Here is a 27,563-nt window from a genome sequence, read left to right as displayed (position 1 = left end):
GTAAAGACACGCATTCTTGTATTCAATGATTAAACAGCAGTTACTGGGCACTGTCTTCGGTTTGGTTTCCCGGAACCAATTAAGGGCCCATTATTAGCAGCATGTGCTGCGGAGAAAACTGCAGGGCAGCGAGGAACGTAGAACATGAGCGGGGAGCAGCTGGCGGACATGCAGCTCCAGCTGAAGGCCGGCCTGCCCCTGTGGCGAGATCTGGAGCACGAACTGCAGCGCAGCATTTGCCCACCCAGAAGCGAGGGACTCTCTCCCTCTGTTTGCTCTTGGGCCACGCCCTTGCCCATCAGGAAGGAGGACTAGCCAGCTGGGTATCTCCAGACAGGGTGGCGCTTCCAATCCCTGCCTGGTGCTCCTGAAAGGTGCAGCTACTGTCAGTTCCAGCCAATCGCCGCGGCATCCCCAGAGTGGGTCTGCTAGACGGCAGTCCCAGCTCATGTTCACCCCAGGTGTGTCCGTTTGCAATGTCTCCGTAGGGATTTAGTGACTGGTGGTTCAGAAGTAGATTGCTAAGACTTTCTTTCAGAAAGTAACACGTGCATTAACCATTCTCCCCACACAGGCACTACAGGGAGGTGGGTGCACTGCTTCTAAAAAGGTAGGGTACCCCAACAGCATCTGTCCCAAGCGTGTGAAGGCGGTGCCATTCACTGTACATGTGTGAACCCTGCTCATCCCTTGTCCCATACAATCAGGAGGTCCAAGTGGCCGAGGACATTGTAATCCCCTCAGCAGATGCGAGGCAGGGACAGGAGAGGCAGGCACAGCACTGGAGCTATAGTCGTGCCTACGCTTCGGCCTCCGTTTCTATCCGTGTGAAAGCTTCCTAGGGCTTCATTTACTGCGCACCACCCCAGATGAGATTTAGGAAACTTCCAGTCTCACTTTATATTTTATCGTGTGTCTATTGCACCTATGGGACACAATACCTAGAGTGTAAATAAGCTTGTGGAACTCTGCATTTATTGTTTAATACCTGAAGTCTTAGGTCAAAATTCCTAGACATCTGTAAAACAGGCAAGGGGATAATCATTGAAATTCTAAAAAAAATGTACTTCATGGTAGCTTCTGAAGATATATTTAACATCTACAACTGTCCAATGGTGGAGGATCAGAAAGTAACTGATGGCAGAGAGATCTGATGGCAAACTGCAAAGTCATGAAGGGTTCTGTTCCACAAGAGTACTTAGTGACGCGGAAATACTAGTATGAAGTAGATAAAAGGTAAAATAGAATGTGAACATTATTCCATTAAAAAGAGAAATTGTGTATATAAATACGATATATATACTCCTTATAGTGGTTCATAATGGTTCCCTCTGAATGGCTTTGCATGTTTTCTTTTGAGATTTTACTTGTCATTTTTATTTTTAAATTTCTTTTAAAATTTGCTCATGTACACAAAGCGAGTAACTAGTTGGGAATTAGAACCCAACTCCCGTCATTTCACAAGTGACAAAATTAACGGGAGAAGAGAAAGGCCGTCAGGATCATATTGCTTTGGTGAAACCCGACTGCTTGCCCAGTCATGGCTAGCCACGAAAATTTCACTCTGCATTATTCACCACCCTTAGACTTTTCATTTCCTCATCTCCCCCTGGCCCCTCATTTTTGCTTCTGAATATTCAAATGAAATGTAAATAGCTAATTAATATTATTATTTTAATTTGGTATCACTCCAATAATTGTTATCTTTTATTTTTAAGAAATCGTGGCAGCCTACATATGGTCTTTATATTTTAAAATTCATCTTTAATATTTATAGACTTTGCCATAATTATTTTTTATAGTGTGACATTTAATTTCTTTGGGAATGTGTGTGTGTGTACAAATGCATGTAAAATACTAAAAACAGTTAACATTTTATACCCCATCACATTGTCTGGGCCTTGTGCTAAAAACTTTATGTAAACTACAAAGCCACAAAAGCATTTTTCAATCCTGTACTTTACACTGAATAAAGAGAAAATGTTAAGAAAGTTGTAAATTATCTTCTCTGTGTTGACTGTTTTAATTACTTTTGATCAGGAAGAAATCATGTAGAAAATTTCACTTGAAAAAGCAAGAATTCATATTATGTGCAGTGTCACAAGACCTAGTGGCACCCACAGAATGCCAATAGAGAATGAAATAGGAAACACTTGATCCAGATATTTGATGACATGATCATGTCTGTCCAGCAAGTAAGGGTGAAAACAATGCTTACGACTGGAAGACCCTCTCACCTCCTTCTTAATTTCTTCTTCGTCTTCCAGTGTCAGGGCCGCCAGCTGCTTAGCTCTCTGTTCCATGAGATTCACATAGCGGATTGGGTTTGACAACGCTTCAATCACATCTGAATGGGAAGAAGACATGTCATCCAGCAAGGGTCTTGGAGCTAATGGTTCCTCTCCATACATTCTTCCCTCTGGCCTCTCACTTCCTAACCACCTACCCATCTATCCCTCTACTCATCCATCAGCCATTCTCCATTGCCATTTACCCTTCCATCTAGCCAGTCTTGCATTAGTCCAGCCAGTATCCTCAGTTCCCCACCTACCTATCCACTTTATTGACCCTCTTTACATACTCATCTCTCCTTTATTTATTCATGTGCCCAAAGGTGGGAATTAGAACCCAACTCCTGTCATTTCACAAATGACAAAATTAATGGGAAAAGAGAAAGGCAGTCAGGATCATATTGCTTTGGTGAACCCCCAACTGCTTGCGCAGAGACATACATTTAATTTCAATTCAAGACAATATTAAACACACGAAGATGGGTGATCTGGTAGGGACTATGTCTCTAAATTAGGTGGCTTACCTGCATACGTGTCTGGCACGTAGTCTTTCACTTCTATGTTGACAAAAACAGCCGGCAGTGTCAGAGGCTGGTTCCTCTCGTTCCTCAGACTGACATAGTGATACCCTGGAGGGTAACGAGAGCACCAATGTGGCTTACGGATTTTCTTTACAATGTTACTTATGACATGTGGACATCCATGCGATATAAGTGTTCCTTTTAGGTGACACGGGCTAGTACACAGGCTACTGCATTCATGACATGGCCCTGACTAACAAGACACTGGTTTTGCCTCATCAAACAAGAGCACGTTATGGATTCTTTCTGGCTTGTGTCCCCTTTTTGAATCACATTCCTGCTCCCCCCATTCTTTTGCCACCAAAGAGATTTCTACACTATGAGCAGAGATGGAATTCTTGACCAAAGTGTTCTCCGGCAATAAGTACACTAGGCAGCGTTCGGCTTTCTCTTTGACACTCCAGCGGTTCATCATGAGAAGCGCTTCCTCGGCGTGTGGCTCCCAGTCAGCCTGAGCACCACAGTGGAGGCATTCATTGGCTGCGGACCTGCACCCAGCGCAGGGCATGAAGCACACCGGCCCAGTGGAGGATAGCCTACATCAGCCAAACCCTTGAAATCCCACAGATCCATGAGCACAAACACAGATACTCGTTATAAGCCAATGAGGCTTTTACTTTGTTTTCTATATTACTGTGTTAAAACATACACTCATATATCACAGATTTTGACACTTTAACCAATTACATTCACCATGTTGTACACCTGTCAACACTGTATATTTCCAAATCTTTTAATTAGTCCTCACAGAACCTGAGTGCCCATTCGGCAATGCCTCTCCATTCCCTCTCCCCACAGCTGAAACACGACAGCCTTGGAAGCCCTGTCTAGGGTTGCCATGCGTTGGCGTTGAATGGATGGCAGTGAGTGTTGCTGTTTTGTTTTAAATGGTTTTATTGATATGTGGTTCACATGTAATACAATTCAATAGTTCCTTCCTATATAAAATAGTTATGCAATCATCCCCACAATCGATTTTAGAATTCTTTTTCTTTCTTACATTCCTTGTTATTAGCTCCCTCTTTCCCCCCCAACCTCCCCTGCTGTCCCCCTAAGAAATGATTTATCCAGTCGCTGTTTCTATAGATCCACCTATCTTGGATTTTATCTTTAGAAAACACATATGAATGAAAATAAAACAAAACCAACAACAATAACAAAATGAAACAGGATTTTATGGTGCTCTTATATGCTGGAGCCAACTACATGGCAGGGGTTTGTTCTGCTCTGGTTTTTAGTGGATTCCCTGGGCAGCTACACTTTTGATCGGGCCTCTTTTTTTGTGTGTGTAAAAAAAAAGTACTTTTAATAGGGGCTCTTACATCTCTTATCACAATCCATACAGTCATCCAGTGTGTCAAGCACATATGCCGCCTCATCATTTTCAGAGCATTCTCTTCCCACTTGAGATCCTGCTATCAGCTCCCCCTTTCCTCCCCCTCCCTCTGCCACCCTCCCTCATGAACCCTTGCTATGTTGTAGAATATTATTTTCATATCTTACATCATCCTTCATCACCCCTCACCCACTTTTCCATTATTCACTTCCCCCCCTGGGAGGGGTTCTAGATTGAGCCTTGTGATTGATTATCCCTTTCTCCCCTACCCTCCCCTAATCCTTCTGGTATCTCTACTCTCAGTGTTGGCCCTGAGGGGTTTATCTATCCTGGATTCCCTGTGTTTTGGCTCTTATCTGTAGCAGTGTGTATGCTCTGGTCTAATCCAATTTGTAAGGTAGAATTGAGGTCATGATGGGGATGAAGGAACCAGCAAACAACTAGAGGAAAGTGGGTGTTTCATCGGTGCTGTACTGCACCCTGACTGGCTCATACCTTCCCTGCGACCCCTCTGTGAGGGGATGTCCAATTGTCTATAGATAGACTTTGGGTCTCTACTCCATGCTCCCCATTCCCGCTTCCTCCCCACCTCGCAACTCATTCATCTTGGGTATGGTTTTGTTCTGGGTCTTAGATGCCTGATACCTGATCCCATCGACACCTCATGATCACACAGGCTGGTGTGCTTCTTCCATGTGGGCTTTGTTGCTTCTGAGCTAGATGACTGCCTTTTTATCTTCAAGCCTTTAAGACCCAGATGCTATATCTTTTGAAAGCCAGGCACCATCAGCTTTCTTCACATTTGCTTATGCATCCATTTTGTCTTCAGTGATCATGTCAGGAAGGTGAGCATCACAGAATGCCGATTGTTAGAACAAAGAGTTCTTGTGTTAAGGGAGTACTTGAGTCGAGGCCCAATGTCCATCTGCAACCTTAATTCTTAATACACACACACATAGTTCTAGTCCCCTCTTGTTATATATGTATTCACATATATTTGTGCCTGTGTTTAGGCCTCTATAAATGTCCTTTGCCTCCTGGTTCATTTCTCTATTTCCTTTTACTTTCCTCTTGCCCCACCATCATGTTCGTCGGGCCTCCTTTTCAGGCGCTTGCATAGTCTAGAATTAGTGCATCTCCGAGAGAACTTGCCGGCACATCCACTGATTGCAGAGGAATGTGTAGACATGGTTCATTTGGAACAAACCCACGTGTGTATGAACTGAAATCCCAGTAGCAAGACTGATGTATCCCTCAAGCTTGCCTTTTTTGTGTCTGATGTCCTTCTCCTAGGCTCATCCACATCATGGCACGTATTGTAACTTTATTTCCCTTTGTGGCTTAGTAACAGTCCATTATGTGTAGATACCACATTTTATTTATCCATTAATGTATTCATATTTCCATGGGCTGAACCATTTTACATTCCCATCAGTAAAGGATGAAAACTTCAATTTCCCCATATTCTGATGAACACTTGTTACTTTCTTTTATAAAGAAAATGGGGTAATGGGAGACAGTGGTCCATGTCTGATGTGAAAAGTATAATAATGTATAACTTATCAGGGGGTCATGATGGTGGAAGAGGGGGAGGAAGGAGAAAAACTGATGGTGATACCAAGGGCTCAAATAGAAAGTAAATGTTTAGAAAATGATGATGGCAACCTATGGACAAATATGCTTGGTACAATTGATGTATGGGACGTTACAAGATCTGTAAGAGCCCCCAATAAAATGATTTTTAAAAATGATATCCATCCAAATGGGTATGAAAGCCAATGAGCTTTTAGTTTTCTCACTACTCAGAATTAGTATGGCAATAATTGACTAATGTATTATATCCTAACACCAAACACGAAACTGCCAGCGATAAATAATCATAGCCCTGCTTTTATAACAACTGAAAAGTGCAGATAACGATGCTTTTTTAAATAATTCTAATAAAAAGCTCCTCCTTTCCATACCTGGTCGAATTGCTTGCACTGGTAAGATCCGGTGACCAATAAATTTACCTCCTTCTTCATAGACGGCTATTCTCAGACAGGCCAGGGAAGGGAGCACCACCTACAGGAATGGGAAGAAAGAGTGAGCATCGCCCAGAAAGAATCCGACCCCTGGTACGCAAAAGGCGCAGCTTTGATGATTCCTGGGGGAATGCTGACAGCTCATCTTGACAGAAAGTGAAGCCGCCGCTCCACAAAGGTGCTTCAGAAGGCTCCTGGGGAAAATGTCACAACCTTTTCATCCATCAACCTCCTCCCCCTACCCCCGCCCCAACAAACACACTTTTTGAAGGTCCTCGCAGGATTTAGATTTTCAAACGAAGACCCCGAGCAGGATGGATCTGTTTGTGCTCTATCCATCATCGCCCAGTGAGGTCGTTGTTTGTTCCAAGCATGGAACGTTTTCTTCTTTGTAAGGTAAACGCTCCACGTGGACACATGGATACAAATCCCAGGCTTATGCACACAGAGGAGTGGCGGTACCGTCACGTGAGCGCTACCATTTACAGTTTCAAAGCAAGTGCCTTTGATACTTTCACAGCGAAAGCAAGCACACAAACATAACAACAAAACAGCCTTCAGGACAGTTCTCAAAATGCTACTGCTTTATAAACTTAGTTCCAAATTAAGCAATAAATAATGACTCAATTAATTCCCCCACCCCCACCCCAATGTAAAGCAGCATGGGATGCACAGTGGCATATCATGTCAGGGAGACAAGACTTTTAAAACGCTGTTGATTACAATGGCAGGCCAGGACGTATTGCATCTTGTCAAGTGTCAGGAGGTAGATTCTATTATTAAATTCAGCAAATATTTGGAAAATCCCAGGCCACAAACAGAAACGCTAACTGCTCTACTGTTCCCTAGGTGTTAAGTGGTAGCTTTGGCAGTTGAATGCAGGCAGCTGGCCCACAGGGCCCGTGTTCTGAACCACACGGTTATTATATGATGACCACAGAAACCACACAGACGATGTGTGGGGGGCTTCACAAATTTTGTGTTAAATCTCCATGATCCCTTAACCGTTTTCCCACAAATGTTTTGTAGCTCTCTCCTGTACTACATAAGTGTTTCCCAGAGTAGGCAATACTGCCCCCTGGCTGGGGCGCCCTGGAACAATCCAGAGATGGTGCAGAAGCAGATACCATCTACCCTTGGTCCTGGATTATGGGTGAGAGAAAAAGAAGCAATAATAATAATTGCCAGGCGGGCACTGCACCATTTTTTTTCCTGAAAAGGAGGAGGTAGGTCAAGTAAGTTTGGGAACCTATGTGTTAGATACGGTTTTGCTTTCTTGTAAATAGTTGAGTGATTGTTAGGAGTAACTAGGGATGTATTCATGTGAGGAAAACTAACAACCATAGATTACACTCACTGGATTCCTTTTCAGGAAATAGAAAACATAGGTCGATGCATGGGAATCCGACAGTCAATTGATAACGGTACCTGCTGTTATAGGGGCTCCCCAAAGTGCCTTTCCCTGGGAGTGCCCATGCCAAAGGACAACACTTCACGATGCCCAGCGTAACTGACCTCTGTGAAGCTAATCATGCTTATCGCCAGGTGCAGTTCACTGTGATGTGTGCAGGCCCTGTGCATGTCAAATTAGAACTATGCTCCAAAGGGCTGCTCCCCCCCGCACCCCCCCCTCCAACGAAATAGCTTGTCAGGTCTTACTTCTGGGCTACCTTGGCTCCTGCTTTGGATTGCATTGTGTTACTCACTCCCACGCCTGCGGATGTAATCAATCCCGTGTGGAACAAGGCTTTCCTGTCTTATGCTAATGAGGCGATGTCGGCCCACAGTCCTCTTAAACCAATCATGTTTGATATTCAGGGCAGACTGGACTCAGCCAAACCCATGCAGACGTGAGGACAATAAATGCCGTGTGGGGATTTCCAAGCAACACTGAGAACACGGAGACAGAAATTTTGCTCAGAGAGGGTAGACTTTCCGAGGGCTGGGGCCCTAGAAGCAGACTAGGCACTTTGTAAACTGTGAGAAAATGCATTGACTCTCTGTCCATTAAAGCCGCCCTCTTGGGTATTTCTTTGATGGTGGTGCCAGGTCATTAGGACAGGTGGACTCCAACAGTTAATCTTCTTGCTAGCGGCCTAGCACAGAACCACCTAAAGACTCCGTGTTTATCACAGAGAAGGGGAATTTCCCAGGCTTATTGTAGCCTTCAGTTACCCAAAGGTACCTAGAGATGGAGAGAGGGCAGGGGAAGCTCACTACAGCGCTAGAGAAGCAGATACAGCCTTTGCAGAGACCGCCTTCCTGGTTGTTCTGGACAAATCAGAGCAAGGGCCTGGTAGGAAAGTCTATGTGTTCTGGGTTTCCTGTGATTGGTGTAAACTTATGTAACGAAGACTGTTTTTTTTTTTTCAGTGGAGGGGGATGGAAGGGCCTCATGGGGTGGGAAAGACTTATCAAACAGAACACAGACACAAGTTGGCCGGACTAGGGCCTGAAGCCTCCAGGAGTGGTAATGCATATTCTTTGTAAAGCAAGTACAGGCATACTTTGTCTGGGCTAGCATTTTATTCCCTACTTTGCACTCCATTTAAGTTACATGGGAAATCTATCATTTAGCACTTGATCATGCATGAATATGAGTTACACTGATATGTTCTTCATGTCTTCCTAAGAGAGGTATGCTAGAATCCATTGATTGATTTACAATAGAATTCTCAACACCCTAAGATAGCTTTCAAAATACTATTGCTTGATGAATGTTTCAATTCTTAAATTAAGCAGCAGAGTCATACGGTTACTCATTTCCTGTTTTTCTCCATGCAAACCACATGGAATGAATCATTACATTTCCTATCAGGAACACCAAACTGACCTTTTTGAAAACAATGGGTTCTTCTTCCCAGACAGGATTGACTGCATTTCCTTGGGATGTCTTGGTCCTGAAGGCCTTCCTCCTTGTGTCGACAGGCAAACCGAACATATCCACTTCCACATAGATCCCGACTTTCTTATCCGAAAGAAACTGGCCGGAAATAATCTAGAAAATAGCCACAGCAGAATGTCAACACAGAGAGACGCAGAGAGGCAGACCGTGATCCCGGAAGTGAGGATACTGATGACGAATGCTGAGCCACAGGCAAGATGGAAAAAGGGAGTGCGAGCAGAAATATGGTTTGTGTCTCATTTAAAGAATCGATAGAGGCATCGCTATTGGAAAGGCTGAGGTCACAAGTAGATTAATAAGACCAACTGCTATAGAAGGAGATCAATGGGCTAAATATTGACTTTAAACAAGTCCAGTTTGTTATCACACCTAATGTCACCTGAGTAGCCATCCACACAGTTGCAAGTAATTTTTGTTAACTTCTAAACCATGGACACGGTGCAATGAAATAAGAAATGGGAGGGGGATTGCATACTCATAAAAAGTCTCCTATGTCTGTCTAATTGTGTAAGGGCTTAATCAGGGGGTCAGAGAGTCCACAAGGGTGGAGGCCAACCACAAAGGCCAACCACAAACATCCTGCTCCTGGGTATCAGAGAGGGCAGAAGCCAGCGCAGGCAAATAAAAAACACAGAGTTCAGAGTGTCTGGGTGGAATAAAAGAGTGTGCTGGTCAACACATTTCTGAGATCTAGTCCAATGACCACGGCCAGAAATCAAGTTGGGGGTCAAACTTTAGCAAAATATTAGCAGGATCATGCAGCTCCGAGGCTGACTGAGCTCTAAGTCAATTACAGAAGATGTAGCCAGGCAAAGGCCATGATGGAGTTGTAGTAGCTTGGTGCCACCACCATGGTTCCGATTCATGGTGACTCAATGTACAGCAGAGCTGACCATCGCCGAGCAATGAACCTTCCTCACAACTGTTCTTGTGCTTGAGCCCACCCATGCAGCCACTGTGCCAGTCCATCCTGCCCGGGGTCTTCCTCTTCTCTGCTCATCCTCCACTTGACCAAGCATGATGTTCGTCTCCTGATACCATACCCAAAGCATGTGAGATGAAGTCTTGCCATTCTTGCTTCATGACGCATTCTGGCTGTACTTTTTCCAAGGCAGATTTCTTTGTTCTTTTGTCAGTCAATGGTACTTTCCGTGTTCTCTGCCAGCATTGTAACTCAAATACATCAATTCTTCTTTGGTTTTCCTTATTCGATGCCCAACTTTCACATGCATCGGAGGCAACTGAAAGTATCAGGCACACCTTAGTCTTAAAAAAGAAACAGCTTCATTTCTCACTACTTTAAAGAGGTTTGGTGCAGCTCATTTACCGAATGCCACGTGACTTTTCATCTTTTGACTGCTGCTTCCAAGAGCACTGATTGTGAATTCAAACATCATGAAATGAAAACCTTGCCAAGTGTCACCTTTGCGCCAGTGGTCACGATGTTGATTATCGGTCCAGTTGTGAGGAGTTTTGTTCGCTTTCCACTGAGTTCTCCTCCATCACCGGAGCTGCAATTCCCCACCTTCACGAGTGGGTGATTCGCGACCTCCTCCCACACCAGCCTGTAAAGTTGCATCATCTGCAGATTGAAAACTGTGAGTAGGGCTTCCTCCAGTCTGACACCACATTGGTCTTCATATAACCCAGCTTCTGACTATGTGCCCAGCACACAGATGGAATACGTATGGTGAGGACTGTACAAGTGACCACAGTCTGGCAAACTGATAGACAGTGGTGACCGTGATGAGGAGGCCTTCAGCTAGTTTCCCTGGATGTTTTCAGCCCGAGTCATGGCATCGACAGGCTATTAACTCCTTGTTTAACCTGAGGGCCTCCTTGGGTAGAAAGATTTGGCAGGCAAACTTCCAAGTCATGAGAGTCAGACTGGGGATTCAGATGCACCCTGTGAGCTTAACATGTTTGATCGACCTTGGGAGAAGTACAGCCAGTTTACATCTTAAAAGCATGGGTGTTGAGACTTCATGTCATATATTTTGGACACATTATCAGGAGAAACCATTCCCTAGAAAAGGACATTATTCTTGGTAAAGTACAAGGTTGGCCAAAAAAGAGGAAAACCCAATGAGATGTGTTGACAGAGTAGCTGCAACAATGGGCTTGAACATGACATTGGGAGGATGGCACAGGAAGGGGCAGAGTTTCCTTCTGTGTAACTCGGGCTGTTATGGGCTGGAACAGACTCAATGGCACCTGACAACGACAACGATGACAATAGCATGTTTGATCAAAGCAGACATTTGAAAAGGAAACCAACAATGTTAAATCACAACATGCTCATGAGTCAAGTAGGGTGTTGGAACATCATTTGAGCTCACAGGTTCCTTTTGGTTCTAGACGAAGTCAATGCTGAAAGATCAGTACAAAGACACAACTAAAGATGCCAGTGCCCCATGTGGGTTCTGGTTGTGAATGGCAGGACTCTTCTGTAACCTGTCCTGCCCAAGCAGAGGCTACTAACAGGAAGAAGAGAGCCTCTGTCTCAGAGGCTCAACTCTGCCTCCTTCACAGTTTCACTTACTCCCCTACATTGATGGCATCGCTATATAATCTTCCACGCTGCGAGTGTTTATAATTGCTTGCATCCCGCAGAAGCATGCTTTTAGAAAAATAATCAAAAAGCAAGCAAACAATCTTATTAGTTTAACCCACCTGACAACATTTGGATGCCGATCTGAAAATAACATTTATTAGTACATGATGCTTGGGGTTTATTTTAATCAAACTTGATAGAAATAAAATATTCATCGCTGAAAATGGTTTCCTAAAATAAAGATAACCTTGAAACTAGAGCTCTGCCACCTTCAGTTTTTAAAAAATAAATGGAAAAGTTTTGAGGGATGAAATTGTGAGACTCTATTGAAACTTTTTATTTTTTGATCATTTGATTTGAAACTTTGTTTTTAATTTTTGATATAAGCTTTAAGGTAAACATAAAGCATATGTTTTAATGTACAAGTGGGCTCAATGGCTAATCCATTAAATAGTCACAGAGTACCTTTAGAATATAGTTTTTATGTAGTATTTTAGAATATAGTTTTTTGGGTGTTTTTTAATGCCTTGCTTCAAGGGATTCCCCAGTGTTGTCATGGTTACATGTTGGGCTGCTAATCTCAGGCCTACCATTTGAAACCTCCAGCAGCTCTGTGTGAAAGAGAGGAGGCTTTTGACTTCTTTAAAAAGTTCGTCTTAGAAAAACACAGGAGCAATAGTGCCCTTTCCTGTTGGGTTACTATGAGTCTCAATCGCTTGATGGTGGTGAATAGTAAGAGTTGGTTTAAGGTCGATATAAAAATTGCATTTATGTCAATACGAATATTTCCTGTCATGAAACAGAAAAGAGAGGGACCTGTAAAAACAAATAGAATTCTAGCTGCAACAACCAAAGGCTTATAGAAGCTCTTCATAAAGTTCTTTATAAAAATGGATTTCCATTCATAGATTAAAAATATTTTCTGACAACTGTCAGATTCTTAAAAATCTTAGTTGAATCATCATTCTAAGAGACTGGAGAGAATAATTTGGAATGTTTTACTCCAGGGTTGGATTTATATGTAAGAAAATAACTGTCATTACTAATATGTGTGTTTGAATCCTTAAATGCACTAGTAGGTTTTCAAAGGCCATATTATAGAAACATGAGTGGGTGTATTGAATATTAAGTTAACATACTGAGAGAATCCCCATTTTCTAATTCTACTTAGTAGAATACTTCTATTGAACCAAGAGGGAAAAATGTAGAAGAGCTCTTTAATAGAGGACATTAATTTTTATGGTGAATTTATCTGGGATATTTATACCAACAGAAGATAAGAGCTATGATAACTTTCACTATCTCTTTTTATGAATTTAAGGTTAAATTTGTATCATCTTTAGAGTGGGACGCAGCCACTGAATCTCATACATGTGGTTTCTAAAAATTGACTGGATTAAAAAAGACTTATTGTAAAATATATAGATCATTTACCAGCTCTCCGTTTATACACAGTCTACATTTCATACAATTCAGGGACATTGGTTCTGTTCCTCATGTGCAGCCGTCACCACCACCCAGTTCCAGACGACAGCACTGCCACTAACAGAAACCCAGTGCCCAGTGAGGAAAGACTGCCACCTCCGGTGACCTCTGAGAAACCCTTGCCTCTGTACCTGCGCCCATTTCATGTAAGTGGGGCTAGATTAGAGTATTTGTCCTGCAAAGTCTGACTCAGTTGACTTAGCATAATGGTTTCAAGGTTCATCCGTGTTGTAGCATGTTGCAAGACTTCATTTCTCTTCCCACAGAGTGTTATTCCATTGAATGGAGATAACCAGTCACCTATTACTGGAAATATAGGCTGTTTCCCTCTTTTGTCTCCTGAGAAAAGTGTTGTCATAAATATTTATATTCGTGTTTCTGTTCCTGTCTCTGCTTTCGATTCTTTTGGGGTATGTACCAAGGATTGGAGTTGCTGGGTCCTATGGTAGTTCTGATTCTACATTTTGGAGACTATAATGCGGGTTTACTCATTAAAGAAAAAAATGTATGAAGGAAGTAGAGGCTTTACCAAGCCTTTAATGACTGAACTTTGTAGTTCCACAAAGACGATGGATGAGTTCACGACTTTCTTGGAGGTAATATTGCACTGAGCTGCTCCTACCTTAACCGATAACGTGTTAGCCACGATTCCATCTACGATGCCTTCGGTAAATGGATCAAAGTGCTTGTCAGGCCTCCGCATAAACTCCGGCTTTAATCTGTAGCCACTCTTCCCATTGTATTCATACATGCCCATGTTGATCTGCATCGCCAAGTCTGAATACCAAAAAGACAGACCTTTAGTGGAAATAGTGTTTCTATTTCGAGCAAGAGAAATGTGTGATCTTATTAGCTCCCCATGTACTAAAATCCACTTTTTACTCTACTCTCCTTTACAAAAGTAATGTTTATTTGTTGTAGAAATTTTGAAAGCACCATTAAGAAAAAGCAGATGTCTGAAATCCAGAGCTAATCACTGCCAGCAGTTGGGCGTAGAGTCAATTTTCTCTCTACATAAAACATCATTTAAATATAGATTATATCCATACAATCAAATATTTCCTGCCCAACTTTTAACAGCTTTATAAACGCTCTCTGAATAGACACATTTGAGGAATCACATTTAGCCAGCTCTCTCTTCGAGCGCATTTTCCATTCTTCCAATTTTCACTGTCACATACAATGTCTTAGTGGATATCCTTGGGAAAGCTCTAAGCGTCTCATCAGTTATATTCAATAGAATGCACCTTTGCAGAAGGTTTTATGCATTTTAATAAAAGACCTTTCATATGTGCTTCTAGTCCTGTGTTTGAGGACCTTTCTCTACATCTTATCGACAAATGCTATCATTCACAGGCGTGTGTTTTGCGTGTGTGTACCCGCATTATGGAACTATCCTCTTTTGAAAAGGTGAATTCCTTTGATTTCTATTTAGTGTAACCTATTTCTAATGGACGCTGTCCCAGTGGCCAGCAACTGCCACTGAAAGCTTTCCTGGGATTCACTGATTATGTCAAGTGAACATTCACGATCATTGCCATGCAGGTGCTAAAAAGTGCACTTGAAGTCGTAAGGCATTTAGGGAGCTGTCAGTTGCTCCCAATCAGCTGTGCTGTGGCCCATTCATAAAGACCGCAGAGCAGTAATGGCGGGGTTATTTCAGAGTGCCATGCAGCTCTCATGAGGTTACTGTAATGTCAACCCCCCATGTTGGACTGAGTACCCAACGCTACACTAAAAGCCCCTCTAGAAAATCATACGCTTTAGAAAATAATGCACAAATAAGAAATAGATTTACTTCAGAAACAAATGGATGACATATAGCACGCCACTTAATGGCAGTGAGCGACACTTCATCATTCATCAAAGAGATGCAGCTAGCAGTGGGAAATATATTTCACTTGGTACTTTGTTATTAGTTTTTAATGGTGATACTTGAGCAAGATTCCAAATGAGAGGTCAGCGTTAATTGATGGTGAGGATGAATCTGGTACAACCTTTTTAGTGAACATTTGATATACATACACATAATTCTTCAAACTGTCGTTTTTGTTTTCTTTAATATAAGAATTTCTTTTGTAATTATTTTATCCTTTAATGTAAAGGATTATTTTAAGGAACTTTTCCAGAAGAATAGTAGGAGACCCAGTTGACATGTTGCATTCAAGATTTAGACTATTATTTAAACAGTAAGTAAAAATATCCTCCACGACCAGAGCAGAGCTAGGAAATAGATTTTGAGTTGTTAAATATGCTTACTTTACAGCAATGAAAAAGAATGCTTTCGTATAGAATTTAAAGATAGCTTTCACATCTTTTTAAAAACAAGGAGTTAAGAGGGAAAAATGTACACATGTATTTCTGGCAATATACATATCCAAAATTTTACAATAAATAATTAAATTACAGTAAATCATTAAAAGTAATAATGGATATATTAAAAAGCATGTGCTTGAAAAAGAATGTAACTATCAATAGAAATAAAGATCATAAATTATTGAAGAAATTATCTCATTTGTCAAAGTCCCATGAATTTATTTTTTTTTTATGGAACTGATATTTATTTCAGTGAACTTTGCTTGCATTTTTCAAATCAAGTCTGGAATATTTCTCTTCTTCCGATCCCTTGACGACGGTTTCTGGACATGTGGCTGTACCCTCGAACCTGAGCTGGGCTACTCACCCACTGTTTGGAAGTTCAGTGCAACCATTTGGCAGCCTGCATTCCAGAACAACTGAGGCATGTAGTTAGACGAATCCACACGTGTTCCTTTGGGGTATATTCTGCTCAGCTGCATCTTGTTGTATCTGGACCATCATGTTAAGTAGCGAATACAGTTACGGAAATCGTCACTAGAGAAAGTAAATGTCTAGAAAATAATGTTGGCAACATCTGAACAAATAAAATGGTCTTTTGATTAAAAAAAGTCACTAATATTAACTGAAAGGCCACACTGCATCTTTCTCTTTAGGGAAAGGAGATCCATGTTCATAAACTCATGGAGCTAGCGAGTGAAGTGAAATGCACACACACACACCAACCCTTTGTGACCGACAGAATGAATGGGATTTTATGATAGAAACATAGTATCTTCTTCGCAGGCCTGATAGAGGTAGCAGCGCAGCAGTTGAGTCAGTCCTCTGGTTAAAGACACACAGGAAGCTTGAACGTGTTACATCACGAGGGAAGGAAGACACTGTGTACGGCAGAAGAAGATAATGGAACTATATACCTTGAAAAACTGTTTTTGGGGACAACACACACAGCACAATACATTAATTGACCATTTCCCCCCTGTGAATCTCAATGGGGACTGAAGACCACACTGGGAATTCTATCAGTCTCTGTCGACCAGTGAGTGTGGTCTTTTAAATTTTATTGATTTTGAGTTTTGTTCCACATTTTTCTTCATCCTACGCAGGACTTTCACAGTGGTAGCCAGGTACCATCTAGTTCTTCTGGTCTCGGCGAAGTAGAGACTGATATTCTCCTGGTCCACTAGTCTACTGAACCAATGGTTCCATGGGTCCTTGATTTTCTTCAGTCTTCTGCTTCTGGGCAGAGAGATCTTAGATGGGGGTTCACCAGCTTTTAAGACCCCAAGCAGGATGTAGAACATTGTCGTTGAAGACAATGACCAATTGCCAATTGACCTTGATGTCCCGTGCAGTTCAGCAATCTTTACATAGACAGCCATGGACTAGTGTTATGTCATTTTATGTAAGCATTCTTGTGATCTCTGCCCATATTATTTTATCACCATTAATTTAAACTCTCTGCCCCTTAAAAAGTTATTTATCCTTTGGAGTTACTGCTGTCATCTTCAATTTATGCAGATCATTCTTTAAACGAGCGGAAGGCTCAAGGCACATTTTCTTTATTGAGCTTAAGTACTGCTCAGAAGTGGGTCTCCAGTTATCATTACTGAATGTTTGGATCAGCAACTCAATGGATGGCTCTTGATGCAAAGAAGAGTGGAATAGCACTTCACATTCTTATTACAAAGCAGACATGTTAGCTACATGGGGCATGGCGGGTCCTCTGAATCCACTGTCTAGAAGCCACTTAGAATCTTTAAATAAAATGATTCCATGAAGCCATCTATAATCAGAGCTATTTTTGTTCTCTGCTCATTTCTTAATCTTTTCTAGGAATTCTATTTGCCATGACCATGTTACTCTTTACGATTGATAACAAAGTAAATCCAGCACAGAGGTCTGACTTTATTTCATATTTTGGTTCCTACCATCATCAGTTTTCCATCTCAAGACTACTAATTCTACAAGTGTCTGTCTTTAAAGTGAAGTTATCAAGTACTCTTAGGGAGAGATGAGCTTCAGGCTCTGAACTTGGGCTGGCGTGTTTCACAAAAGGGACTTTGAAAACTGATTCTGCAATCTGCCAGTTGTATGGCTTTGGTCCAGTTATTTCTCTCTGCCTTCACTTCCTCATCGAAAAATTAATATAAACAGTTACTCCACCATAGGGCTCTTGTGAATATTAAATATGAAACATAACTGAATATATGAGTGATAACCAGAAATTTTATCAAGAGATTGATAAAGTATTATAGAATCAATATTTGCTCTTTCTCCATCTACTGATGAATTTTTAAATGGACTGAAAACATTTTAGGACTTATTTCATGAAACAGAGCTCTTTGGGCCTATGAGTATTCATCATTGTGCTTTTGATTCATAGATAATTTTTGTAAGTTTTGTTGACAGGAGTGTCAGCAAAGCCATTATAAGAACTGTACATTCCTATTCCCATCGTCATGGCCACAACGAGTTTTTGACTAGACATGTAGTTCCTGAGAGCCCCCAAGTCACGTTTTATAAGCACACATACTTTACATATATCTATGACAGAAGTATGAAGTACACATAGACTTTACAAATACTCTAGCCCACACAGACAACCACAAGGCCACCTATGTGACAGGTCCGGAGACTGAGCTAGATGAAGACAATTGTCAAAGCCCACAGAACTTGATGGTGCAGAAGACTGGACTTCCTTCGCCCTGCAGCTAGTTCTCTCTTCCATTTTCCAACCTGCCCATTTCGTGTTGCAGCAGAGAACTACTGATCAGAAACCAATAGGTGCCCAGGCTATATAGACTGAAGCCATTGTGTGCCTATTTCTCCTTCCTTGGAAACAATTACATAGCCCTGGACTTCTTTTACGTGATGTTCGCAGACATCGCCAAATCAAGGATACTCGACGAATTCCACCGGGGACTTCGTTAGCTGCTCAAGGCCTTTGGTCTCCACGAAGGAAGACATTTCAAAACTTTTATTTCTTTCTGAGTTAAAAAGAAGAGAAAAGAAAGCAATTGAAGTGTAATGGATGACATTGCAAAGTTTGTAGGTGACTGTCTAATGAAATTGGAGGCAATTCATACCCAGCATAAACTTCATATGTAAGTTTCCCATGCCCCCCACACCCCCTTTCCCTCGTAGTGAACTGTTTACCTGGAAAGAGAGTTGGGGCTTTTTCTCACGTTTGCTCCTTGGATCAGACTCACTTACAGGGGAGTTGTACCAGTGAGGGGCACGGAGCCCACAAAGTTAGGGAGCTGGTTTTAGAGGTGGACAGCGTGGGGATGGAGCACTGTTGGCACCGTAGGATAAGCATGAGGTTGCTAACCAAAAGGTCAAAAGTCAGAGTTCAAACTCCCCACTGCTCCTCAGGAGAAAGACGAGGTTGTCTGGTCCCGTAACGATTTAGTCTTGGAAACCTTAAGGAACAGATCCACTGTCTGCTCTGCGGGGTCAGTATGATTTCAGAGCCATGTGAGGGCTGGGAGTCTAGTAGGTTAGAGCATGAGGCAAAGGGCCCCAGCGTAATGCATAGATTTTGAGCTTAATACTCAGCTCCTCGCCTGAAGCATGGAGGTCCACCCCCTCGCAGTTGGGAGGTTCGCACCCAGGCCACTCACTTAAGAAAGGTCTGGTGAAGTGCTTCGTTAAAGATTATAGGCAAGAAACCCCAATGCAGTAATTCTGTTCTGAAGCACACAAGCTCACCGGGAAATTTGGCTGGCATTACACCTGGCTTGGTTTTGGAGTAAAAACCTAAAATTCAACCAAAGGGAAAAAAAATCCCACTGCCATCGAATCAATTCTAACTCTTAAGGAGCCCTGGTCAGGTACCAGGCTACACCCTGGGCTACTCACGGTGAGGTCAGTGGTTGAAACCCAGCAGCCATTGCGAGGGACATTACAGTCTCAGAAACAAATGTACAGGGGCCACTCTGCTAAGTCCTTTAGGCTGGCTGCGAGGGTTTGGGGAGAGTGCGGCAGCTGCTGTTCTCGTCAGCCAGGTTGGCTTCTTGGGGTCATTTCTGGAGGTTATGAAAGAGACCGTGGGAATGCTTGCACTAGATGCGGCCTCTCTCTCTCTCTCATGCGGACACCGGCACCTCCCCACCGTGGCTGGCTGTCTCCGTTTGCACCCTTTGCATTCAGACAGCATTAGAATCAAACACAATGACACAATGTATGGCAAACTAGCTGATATGATCCATTCTACAGAGATGTGAGCCATATTTGTGTTGCCAATTATATTTGAACATGACTGCATACTCACAGTTTGTTTTCACTTGACCCTTGCCAAGTTTAACTGGAAAAATCTAAGGTTAACATTTTTGCTTTGTTATGATTGGAGAATAGCCCAAAGCCCACCACCAACGAGTAGATTCCAACTCATAGGACCCTGTAGAGCAGAGTGGAATTGCTCCTCAGCGTTTTGGAGACTGTAAATCTTTACAGGGGGAGACGACCTCATCTTCTTCCTTTCGAAGGGTGGTAGGTTTGAATCACTGGCCTTGCAGTTAGCAGCCCAATGCTGAGCTCAGGCCTCTTACTTAAGAATAAGCATCTTACATGTTAACATGCATAGTACTATTTACCAATATTAGAGTAACATATTTCTGAGGTTATGATAGTTATGTGGTGGTTCTTGGAACTCTTCTTGTATTGCAAATTAATGTGCATGTGAAATAAAGTTCACGAATAGTCTTGGGAAAAAATAAAGAGAGAGGGAAAGAGAGAGAGAGACATAAACAGAAGGAGAAAAGTACTTTTTGAAGTCTAGCAGTCGTTACCAAGTATTTGGTATGTGCTGAAGGAATTAATACGTCAGTGCCTTAGCATGCTGGCCACGACGTGTCTAGGAGCTTTTAATCAGCAGATTGGAAGCATTCATTTTCTAACAAGTGACAATGGCAGTAATGTCAAAATGACTATATTGGGATGGTTCCAATGGAACAACTTGTCTCAAGCTGCATCAGTAATTAAAACATTAAGAAAATATCTTGAAGGACCTTGGGCCTCTACTCAAACACTCCCTCTATGCATGAATACCTTCTTTTATTAAATTGGAACTCTATGATGCTCACTCTCCCGACACAACAGCTGGAGCCAACATGGGTGAACAAGTAAATGTGGTGAAGAAAGCTGATGGTGCCCGGCTATCAAAAGAGATAGTGACTGGGGTCTTAAAGGCTTGAAGATAAACAAGCGGCCATCTAGCTCAGAAGCAACAAAGTCCACATGGAAGAACACACCAGCCTGTGTGATCGAGTGGTCCCAAAGGGATCAGTTACCAGGCATCAAAGAACAAAAAATCATATCATTGACTGCACACCTCCATGATAGGATCGCTGAAGACAAATGGGTGCATAAGCAAATGTGGTGAAGAAAGCTGATGGTGCCCGGCTATCAAAAGAGATAGTGTCTGGGGTCTTAAAGGCTTGAAGGTGAACAAGCGGCCATCTCGCTCAGAAACAAATAAGCCCACATGGAAGAAGCACACCGGCCAGTGCGATCACGAGGTGCCCAAGGGACCAGGTATAAGGCATCATGCAAAAAAAAAAAAAGATATAAGTGTGTGTATGTATGTGTATTTATGTGTATATGTATATATGTATGTGTATATATATATTATATTAAATGAAGGGGGAAGTGCAGAGTGGAGACCCAAGGCCCAAGTGTCAGCCAATGGAGATCCCCTCATAGAGGGGCTTAGGAGAGGAGATGGGTTAATTAGGGTGTGAGGTAGTATCGATGAAGAACACAGCTTTCCCCCAGATCCTGGATGCTTCCTCCCCCCAACTACCATGATCCGAATTCTACCTTGCAGGGCTGGATAGGACAGAGGCTGTACACTGGTACATAGGAGGGTTGGAGATACAGGGAATCCAGGGTGGATGATACCTCCAGGACCAAGGGAGTGAGGGACGATGCTGGGAGAGTGGAGGGTGAGTGGGTTGGAAAGGGGGAACTGATTACAAGGAGCCACATGTGACCTCTTCCCTGGGAGAGGGACAGCAGAGAAGGGGGGAAGGGAGACCCCGAATAGGGCAAGATATGACAAAATAACGAGGTATAAATTACCAAGGGCATATGAGGGAGGGGGGAAAAGGGAGGGAGGGGGGGGAAAAAAGGAGGACCTGATGCAAGGGGCTTAGGTGAAGAGCAAATGCCTTGAGAGTGATTGGGACAGGGAGTGTATGGGTGTGCTTTGTACAATTGATGTATGTATATGTATGGATTGTGGTAAGAGTTGTTGGAGTCCCTAATAAAATGTAAAAGAAGAAAAAAAAAGAGTTGTATGAGCCCCAATAAAAAGATTTATTAATTAAAAAAAAAAAAAAGAAAATATCTTGATATGGAAACTTTGGGAAGTGAAATTCTTTGCTGTAAAAATTTAGATACCATATGCCAGTATGCTCAAACCCTAGGCAAAATAATAAATATTCACGTAAGTGTGGTAAGAGAGAGCTGGATTCTGCTGTGTCTGCAAAGGCATCCCACTACTTGTCCTTCTGTCTGTCACACTGTGGTGGCTTGTGTGCTGCTAGGATACAGAACGTTATGGCATTTCAAATAGCAGCAGGGTCACCCCAACTGCACAGGTGTCAGCGAAGCTTCCAGGTGAATAACAGGTTATGAATAAGGAATGGCCTGGCCGCTTCAGAAGAATTCGCCACTGAAAAATCTACGGATAGCATCAAAACATTGCCAGTTACCAAAAATGTAATTAATACAAGTTGAACATCGTCAGAGACCGTGCCAGTAGGCGAGTCACTCAAGTCGAAGGCTCTCAAAATATGTCTGAGGAGAGCTGCCTGTTCAAAGCAGAGCCGACCATCATGATGCAGATGGAGCAGAGAGGGCAGGAGGAGTAAAGCTTTGAGACCTTCACTTGCTGATAGAGCATGACTCAAAATGAAGATAAAAAACCAATCAGCTGCAAACGGCAATTCACAACCAGACCTTGGAATGTACAAAGTATGATTCTAGGAAAATTGGAAGTTGTTAAAAATGAAATGGAGCACATAAAGATGAATATTCTAGTCTCTGGTGAGCTGGTAAGGACTGTAATTGGTCATTTTCAATCAGAAAAGTCGTTGGATGATTCTGTGCAGAAAGACACAGTCAAGCGACGTGGGGCTGCATTCCTTATCAAAAGTGACATTTCAAGATCTACCTTGAAGTACGAGGCTTTCCCTGCTAGGACAATGCTGATCTCAACTCAAGGAAAGCAATCAATAACACGATTCCTCAGATTTAGGCACCAACCACTAAAGCTAGTAATGCAGAAATGGAAGAATCCCACCAATGCCTTCAGTCTGAAGTTGATCGAGGATGCAGTCAACATTCCCCAATAATATTGGCGAGTGGAATATAAAAGCTGGAAGGGAGGAAGGAAGGAAGGAAGGAAAGAAGGAAGGAAGGAAGGAAGGAAGGAAGGAAGGAAGGAATAGTAGTTGGAAAACATGGTCTTGGGATAGAAACAAAGCTGGGGATGGCATGGTAGAATTTTGCAAGACCAACAGCTTCTTAATTGCAAACAGCCTTTTCCAGCCACACTAATGCTGACCACACATGTGGACTCCTCCAGGCGGGGACACAGAAGTACAGCTCACTACAGCTGTGGGAAGAGACGATGGAGAAGCTCAATATGAGTAGCCCCAGGCTGACCTCCTATGTGAGCTCCTGTTGAAGAAAAGGAAACAAGTCCACAAGAGCCCACATCTGACCTGGAGTCTAGCCCATCCGGAGTTCGAGAACAGATTAGATTCATAAAGCACGGATGACAGAAGGCCTGCAGAGCTGTGGGAGGGCATCAAGAACATCCCACATGAAGACAGTGAAAGGTCACTAAAAAGAGAGATGAGAAAGCAAAGATCAATGGGGATGTCAGCAGAGACTAGGATGCTTGCTTTTAACGGTAGAATAATTAAGGCAAATGGAAGAAATGACAAAGAGCCAAACAGAGATTTGTGAAAGGGAAGCTCAGACAGACAACGTAAAATTTTACAGTGAGATGTGCAAAGGCCAGTGATATACAGAGGACACAACCTTACTTGCTGAGTGTGAGGACTTGAAGCATTTACTGATGAAGGTCAAGTACTGGAGCCTTCAGCATGGATTACAAGTCAAGGTAAAGAAAGCAAAAATCCTCACAACCGAGCCAATAGGTAACAAGGTAAGTGTCGAAAGACTGAAGTTGCCACGGGTCTCAGCTTGCTTGGACCCACAATCAATGCTCATGGAAGCAGCAGTCAAGAGAGCAAGCTATGAATGGCATTGGGGAGATCTGCTGCACAGCCCTCTTTAAAGCAAGGGCGTTTCTTTGGGGCCTCAAGGTTGTCTGGCCCAAGCCATGGGGTTTTCAGTCACCTTGTATGCCTACGAGAGTGGGAACTGTGAATAAGGAAGTCCGAAGGAAAACCGATGCATTTGAACAATAGTCCTGGCAGAGCCTATTAAAAAATACCAGGGACTGTAAAACCAGACAAACATGCATCTTGAAAGAAGGGCAGCCGAGCATTCTGAATCCTTGCAAGGATGGCAAGACTTTGGCTCACCCACTTTGGGAGTGTTATCAGGAGAGAGCATTTCACGAGAAGGATATCGTATTTGCTAAAGTAGAGGGGCAGTGAAAAAGGGGAAGGCCCTCAACAAGATGGATGGACACGTGGCTGCAGTGATGGGCTCCGATGTAGGAACCACTGGGAGGATGGCCCAGGAGCGGGCAGTGGTGGGTTCTGTTGTGCCCAGGGTCACTGTGAGAAGGGAGCAACAAGAAGAGTAACAACAAAGCTATCATTGCAAAAGGCTCCACCAGATGCTCTCATCCTGAGAGGATCTTTCATTTCATGAAAACATAAAGGCCCATCCTGTTCTCCACCGGGTTGTGGAGAGAGGATTCAATTGTACAGCTTGAGATGGAGGGAAAGCATGAAGTGATGTGAGGTTCATGAGCGAGTCTACTAAATAAATATACTAAATACACTGGACACACGTAAGGTGAGGGAAGAGGCAGATGGTTTCCAGTTAGAGTTGTCAGGAAGGTGGCCTGGGGGTGCAGTGCAGTATATAGTGGGTTGCTAACCTCCGGGGAGGAAGATGAAGTTTTCTATTCCTGGCAAGGTTTACAGTCTCAGAAATCCACTGGGCCACTTCTGCTCTGTGCTGAGAGGTTGCCATGAGTCGGAAGGGACTTGTGTCCAGTTATCAGGGCTGACCAAGCCAGGATGCTTTCCTTCTGGGGGAGGAGTGGGTCATTTCTTTGAACATTGCCATTTTGACACGCGATGGACGGAGCCTGCTGTGTTAAGGTTAAATCCAAGCAAGTACAGATGTAAAACTCATCTAAATCTTTCAGATGACCATGTGTGGCCCGCAGCTCTAGTCAGCATCTGGGAGGACCATCATGGAATTCTTCCTTATGTGCTTTTTGCCCAGAGGGAAGATGCTGCGGGGCTCCACTCATCGTGTCTGCTCAAGACTTGCTCATTCAGAATCGTTTTGGGAAGGGTGGCGTTCCATCATCAAATTACTTTGTGTTGGAAGCACCCCCATTCTGCACACCCACACCAGAAGACTTTCTCCGGGGAAAACTTACTCTTTGAAATCTCAAAGGACTCAAACTTGACGGGCTGGATGTAGTTCACCAGGTTAGACATCTCTTCCGTGGCCATGGCCTCGCTCCCCGCAGTCCCCTGGAGAGACAGAAATAAACACAGCACGCTCAGTGACAGCAGGATAGGATCGAGGGTCCTATCTCCAGGGAAATGACCCCCCAGCCTGAGTCCACAGAAAACTCTCCCTGCTCTCCTGAGCACAGGAGCAGTCTGCTGCGGTGGCGAAAGCACTCAGCTGCTAACCAAACGTTGGGCAGTGCGCCCCCCTAGCTGCTCCGAGGGATGACGATGGGGCGGTGTGTTTCCCTAATGGTCAGTCTCCGGAATTCTGTGCAGCAGAACACTCTGTCCTGGGGGGTTGCCGTACAGTAGCATCATCTCGTTGGTGAGTGGGTTCCCCGGCCTTCTGATCTGTCACTATGCCCAGTGGGGAATGCATTCCCAGAAACAGCAGTCTCTGGTTTTCAGCAGTGAGGGGCTGGAGGAGGGACGTCCATGTCAAACTGCCAGTGGGGTGTCCCTCCCCTGCTAGCACCTGGGGGCATGTTGGAAAAGCAGAGTCTGAGGCCCCTTCCCAGGCTCCCACGTTGGAGTTGGCTGACACGCAGGAAGCCAGAAAGGGACCTCGAGGAGTGCGTGGGAAGGCCATTCCTTTACGTTCCCTGTGTTCATGCACTTTTTGAAGCCCCCTGCCCCCATCTAGCCCACCTTCCACAGCAGAACCCCCACAGACGATGCCTGTGGTTAATAACCTGAGAACACTGTGAACAAGAAGAAAATGAGTGCACAGGTGCCCGCCAGATGAACTGGCCACTAAGAAAGAAAGAGAGAGAGAGAGAGAGAGAGAGAGAGAGAGAGAGAGAGAGGGAGGGAGGGAGGGAGGGAGGGAGGGAGGGAGGGAGGGAGGGAGGGAGGGAGGGAGGGAGGGAGGGAGGAAGGAAGGAAGGAAGGAAGGAAGGAAGGAAGGAAGGAAGGAAGGAAGGAAGGAAAAGGTGGCATTTACTAGTGGGCGGGGGCCGGGCAAACATCTTTGTTTGGCATAAACTTTCTGGGCCCGTCTTCCTCATCCCTGTGCAGATACGCGTATTCCAGAAGGTAGACAGCACAGAAATTGATGACCCAGGTTCCAGGTCAGACAGCCTGGTTCTGAAAACGTAACCCATCTCTAAGTAGTTGATCACCTATGGGCCGCGTCTTTAAATGCTCTGTGCCTCAGTTTATTTATCTGCAAAATTGGTGTCATACCAGTCTCTGTATCAAACAGGAGCTGGGGTGGCCTGTCAGGGAAGCAATGAAATAGTAACTGTAAAGTCAGCGGTTCAAACCCCCCTGTCACTGCCTGGGAGAAAGATGAGGCTGTCCGCTCTGGTAAAGACTGACAACCTTGGAAGCTCTAGATGTGGTTGCTGGAATTGACTCGATGGCAGCGGGGTTTGTTTTGGCATGGGAGGTTTTTGTGACCAAGCACTGAGTTCACGTAGGTGAAAGGCAACCATGCCTGGCACGTGGTAAGTCCTCACCTCCTTTTAGCCATCATTAGGAAGGGAAAACCCACTCTGTAGGCAGATGTCTATAGACTGATCTAATATCCCCCCACCCTTTTAAAACAAACCATTCTGTTGGGGGCTCTTACAGTTCTTTTAACAATCCATACATCAATTGCATGGAGCACATTCATCATTTTCAAAACATTTTCTTTCTACTGGAGCCCATGGTATCAGCTCCTCCTTTTAATGCCTCCTTCCCCACCTTCCCACACTCATGTCCCCTTGGTAAATTATTATTATTATTTTCATGTCTTACACCTTCTGCTGTCTCTCTTCACCCACATTTCTGTTGTTCATCCCCCTCAGGGTGGGGGGTGGGGTGGGTCAATCTTTGCGATAATGGTTTCCCCTTTCTCCCCCACCTCGTCCCATAGTACCATTACTTCCATTATTCTAATTGTCTGGCAGAACTACTTCACCAATAATTCCTTTTGTGCCTTCCCTAGAAATTCAGGGAGGAGGATCAGAAATAAAAAGTACGGGTCACATTTATGAAATCGTTGCAAGTGGAAGGACATTACCTAGGAGAAACTTAAGCAAGGGCCAGATCCACTGTCACTGAGTTAAGTCCAGTTCATGACCACCCTGCAGCGTCCGTCTAGTTATTTGGTTTGATTCATTTAAATTAGTAAAGAGGCGGTCCTGAGTCTGAGACCTCCCTGCTCTTTGAAAAGCAGCTTCAGTACACACGTTCACGTGCTACCTGCCCTGCCTCTGGCGCGTTCTAGGCTTTGTGGAATTCACGTTTCTGAGCTGACGTGAATGGTTCAATGGATCCCAAATCACAATTCACATAACATTCCTGGAGCTCCCACGCGGTCTCTAGACTTCCTAGCGATTTGGCCTGCCTTTGCACTGCCGTGGACGTGACCCGCTCGTTTTCTGTCGGCCACCCCGTCAC

The 27,563-nt window shown here is 43.7% G+C and overlaps 1 protein-coding gene across 2 annotated transcripts in view; it reads right to left on the bottom strand.

Moving 5' to 3' along the window:
• PLCB1 (phospholipase C beta 1) overlaps positions 1–27,563 on the bottom strand; it is an 839,164-nt gene that overhangs the window by 170,141 nt on the left and 641,460 nt on the right. For both annotated transcript variants that reach the window (XM_075563986.1, XM_075563987.1), the window contains exons 16-23: positions 25,097–25,193; positions 18,398–18,482; positions 15,860–15,984; positions 13,799–13,953; positions 9,066–9,230; positions 6,173–6,272; positions 2,816–2,920; positions 2,238–2,347 (exon numbers count right to left, since the gene is read on the bottom strand). In XM_075563986.1, coding sequence (XP_075420101.1) covers positions 2,238–2,347; positions 2,816–2,920; positions 6,173–6,272; positions 9,066–9,230; positions 13,799–13,953; positions 15,860–15,984; positions 18,398–18,482; positions 25,097–25,193 — 942 coding nt within the window. The remainder of the gene's footprint in view (positions 1–2,237; positions 2,348–2,815; positions 2,921–6,172; positions 6,273–9,065; positions 9,231–13,798; positions 13,954–15,859; positions 15,985–18,397; positions 18,483–25,096; positions 25,194–27,563) is intronic.

This window comes from Tenrec ecaudatus, chromosome 12, assembly GCF_050624435.1.
Source record: "Tenrec ecaudatus isolate mTenEca1 chromosome 12, mTenEca1.hap1, whole genome shotgun sequence".
Lineage (NCBI taxonomy): Eukaryota > Metazoa > Chordata > Mammalia > Afrosoricida > Tenrecidae > Tenrec > Tenrec ecaudatus.
Note: the sequence above shows the minus strand (reverse complement) of the source record. Positions and strands in the feature narration are given on the sequence as shown.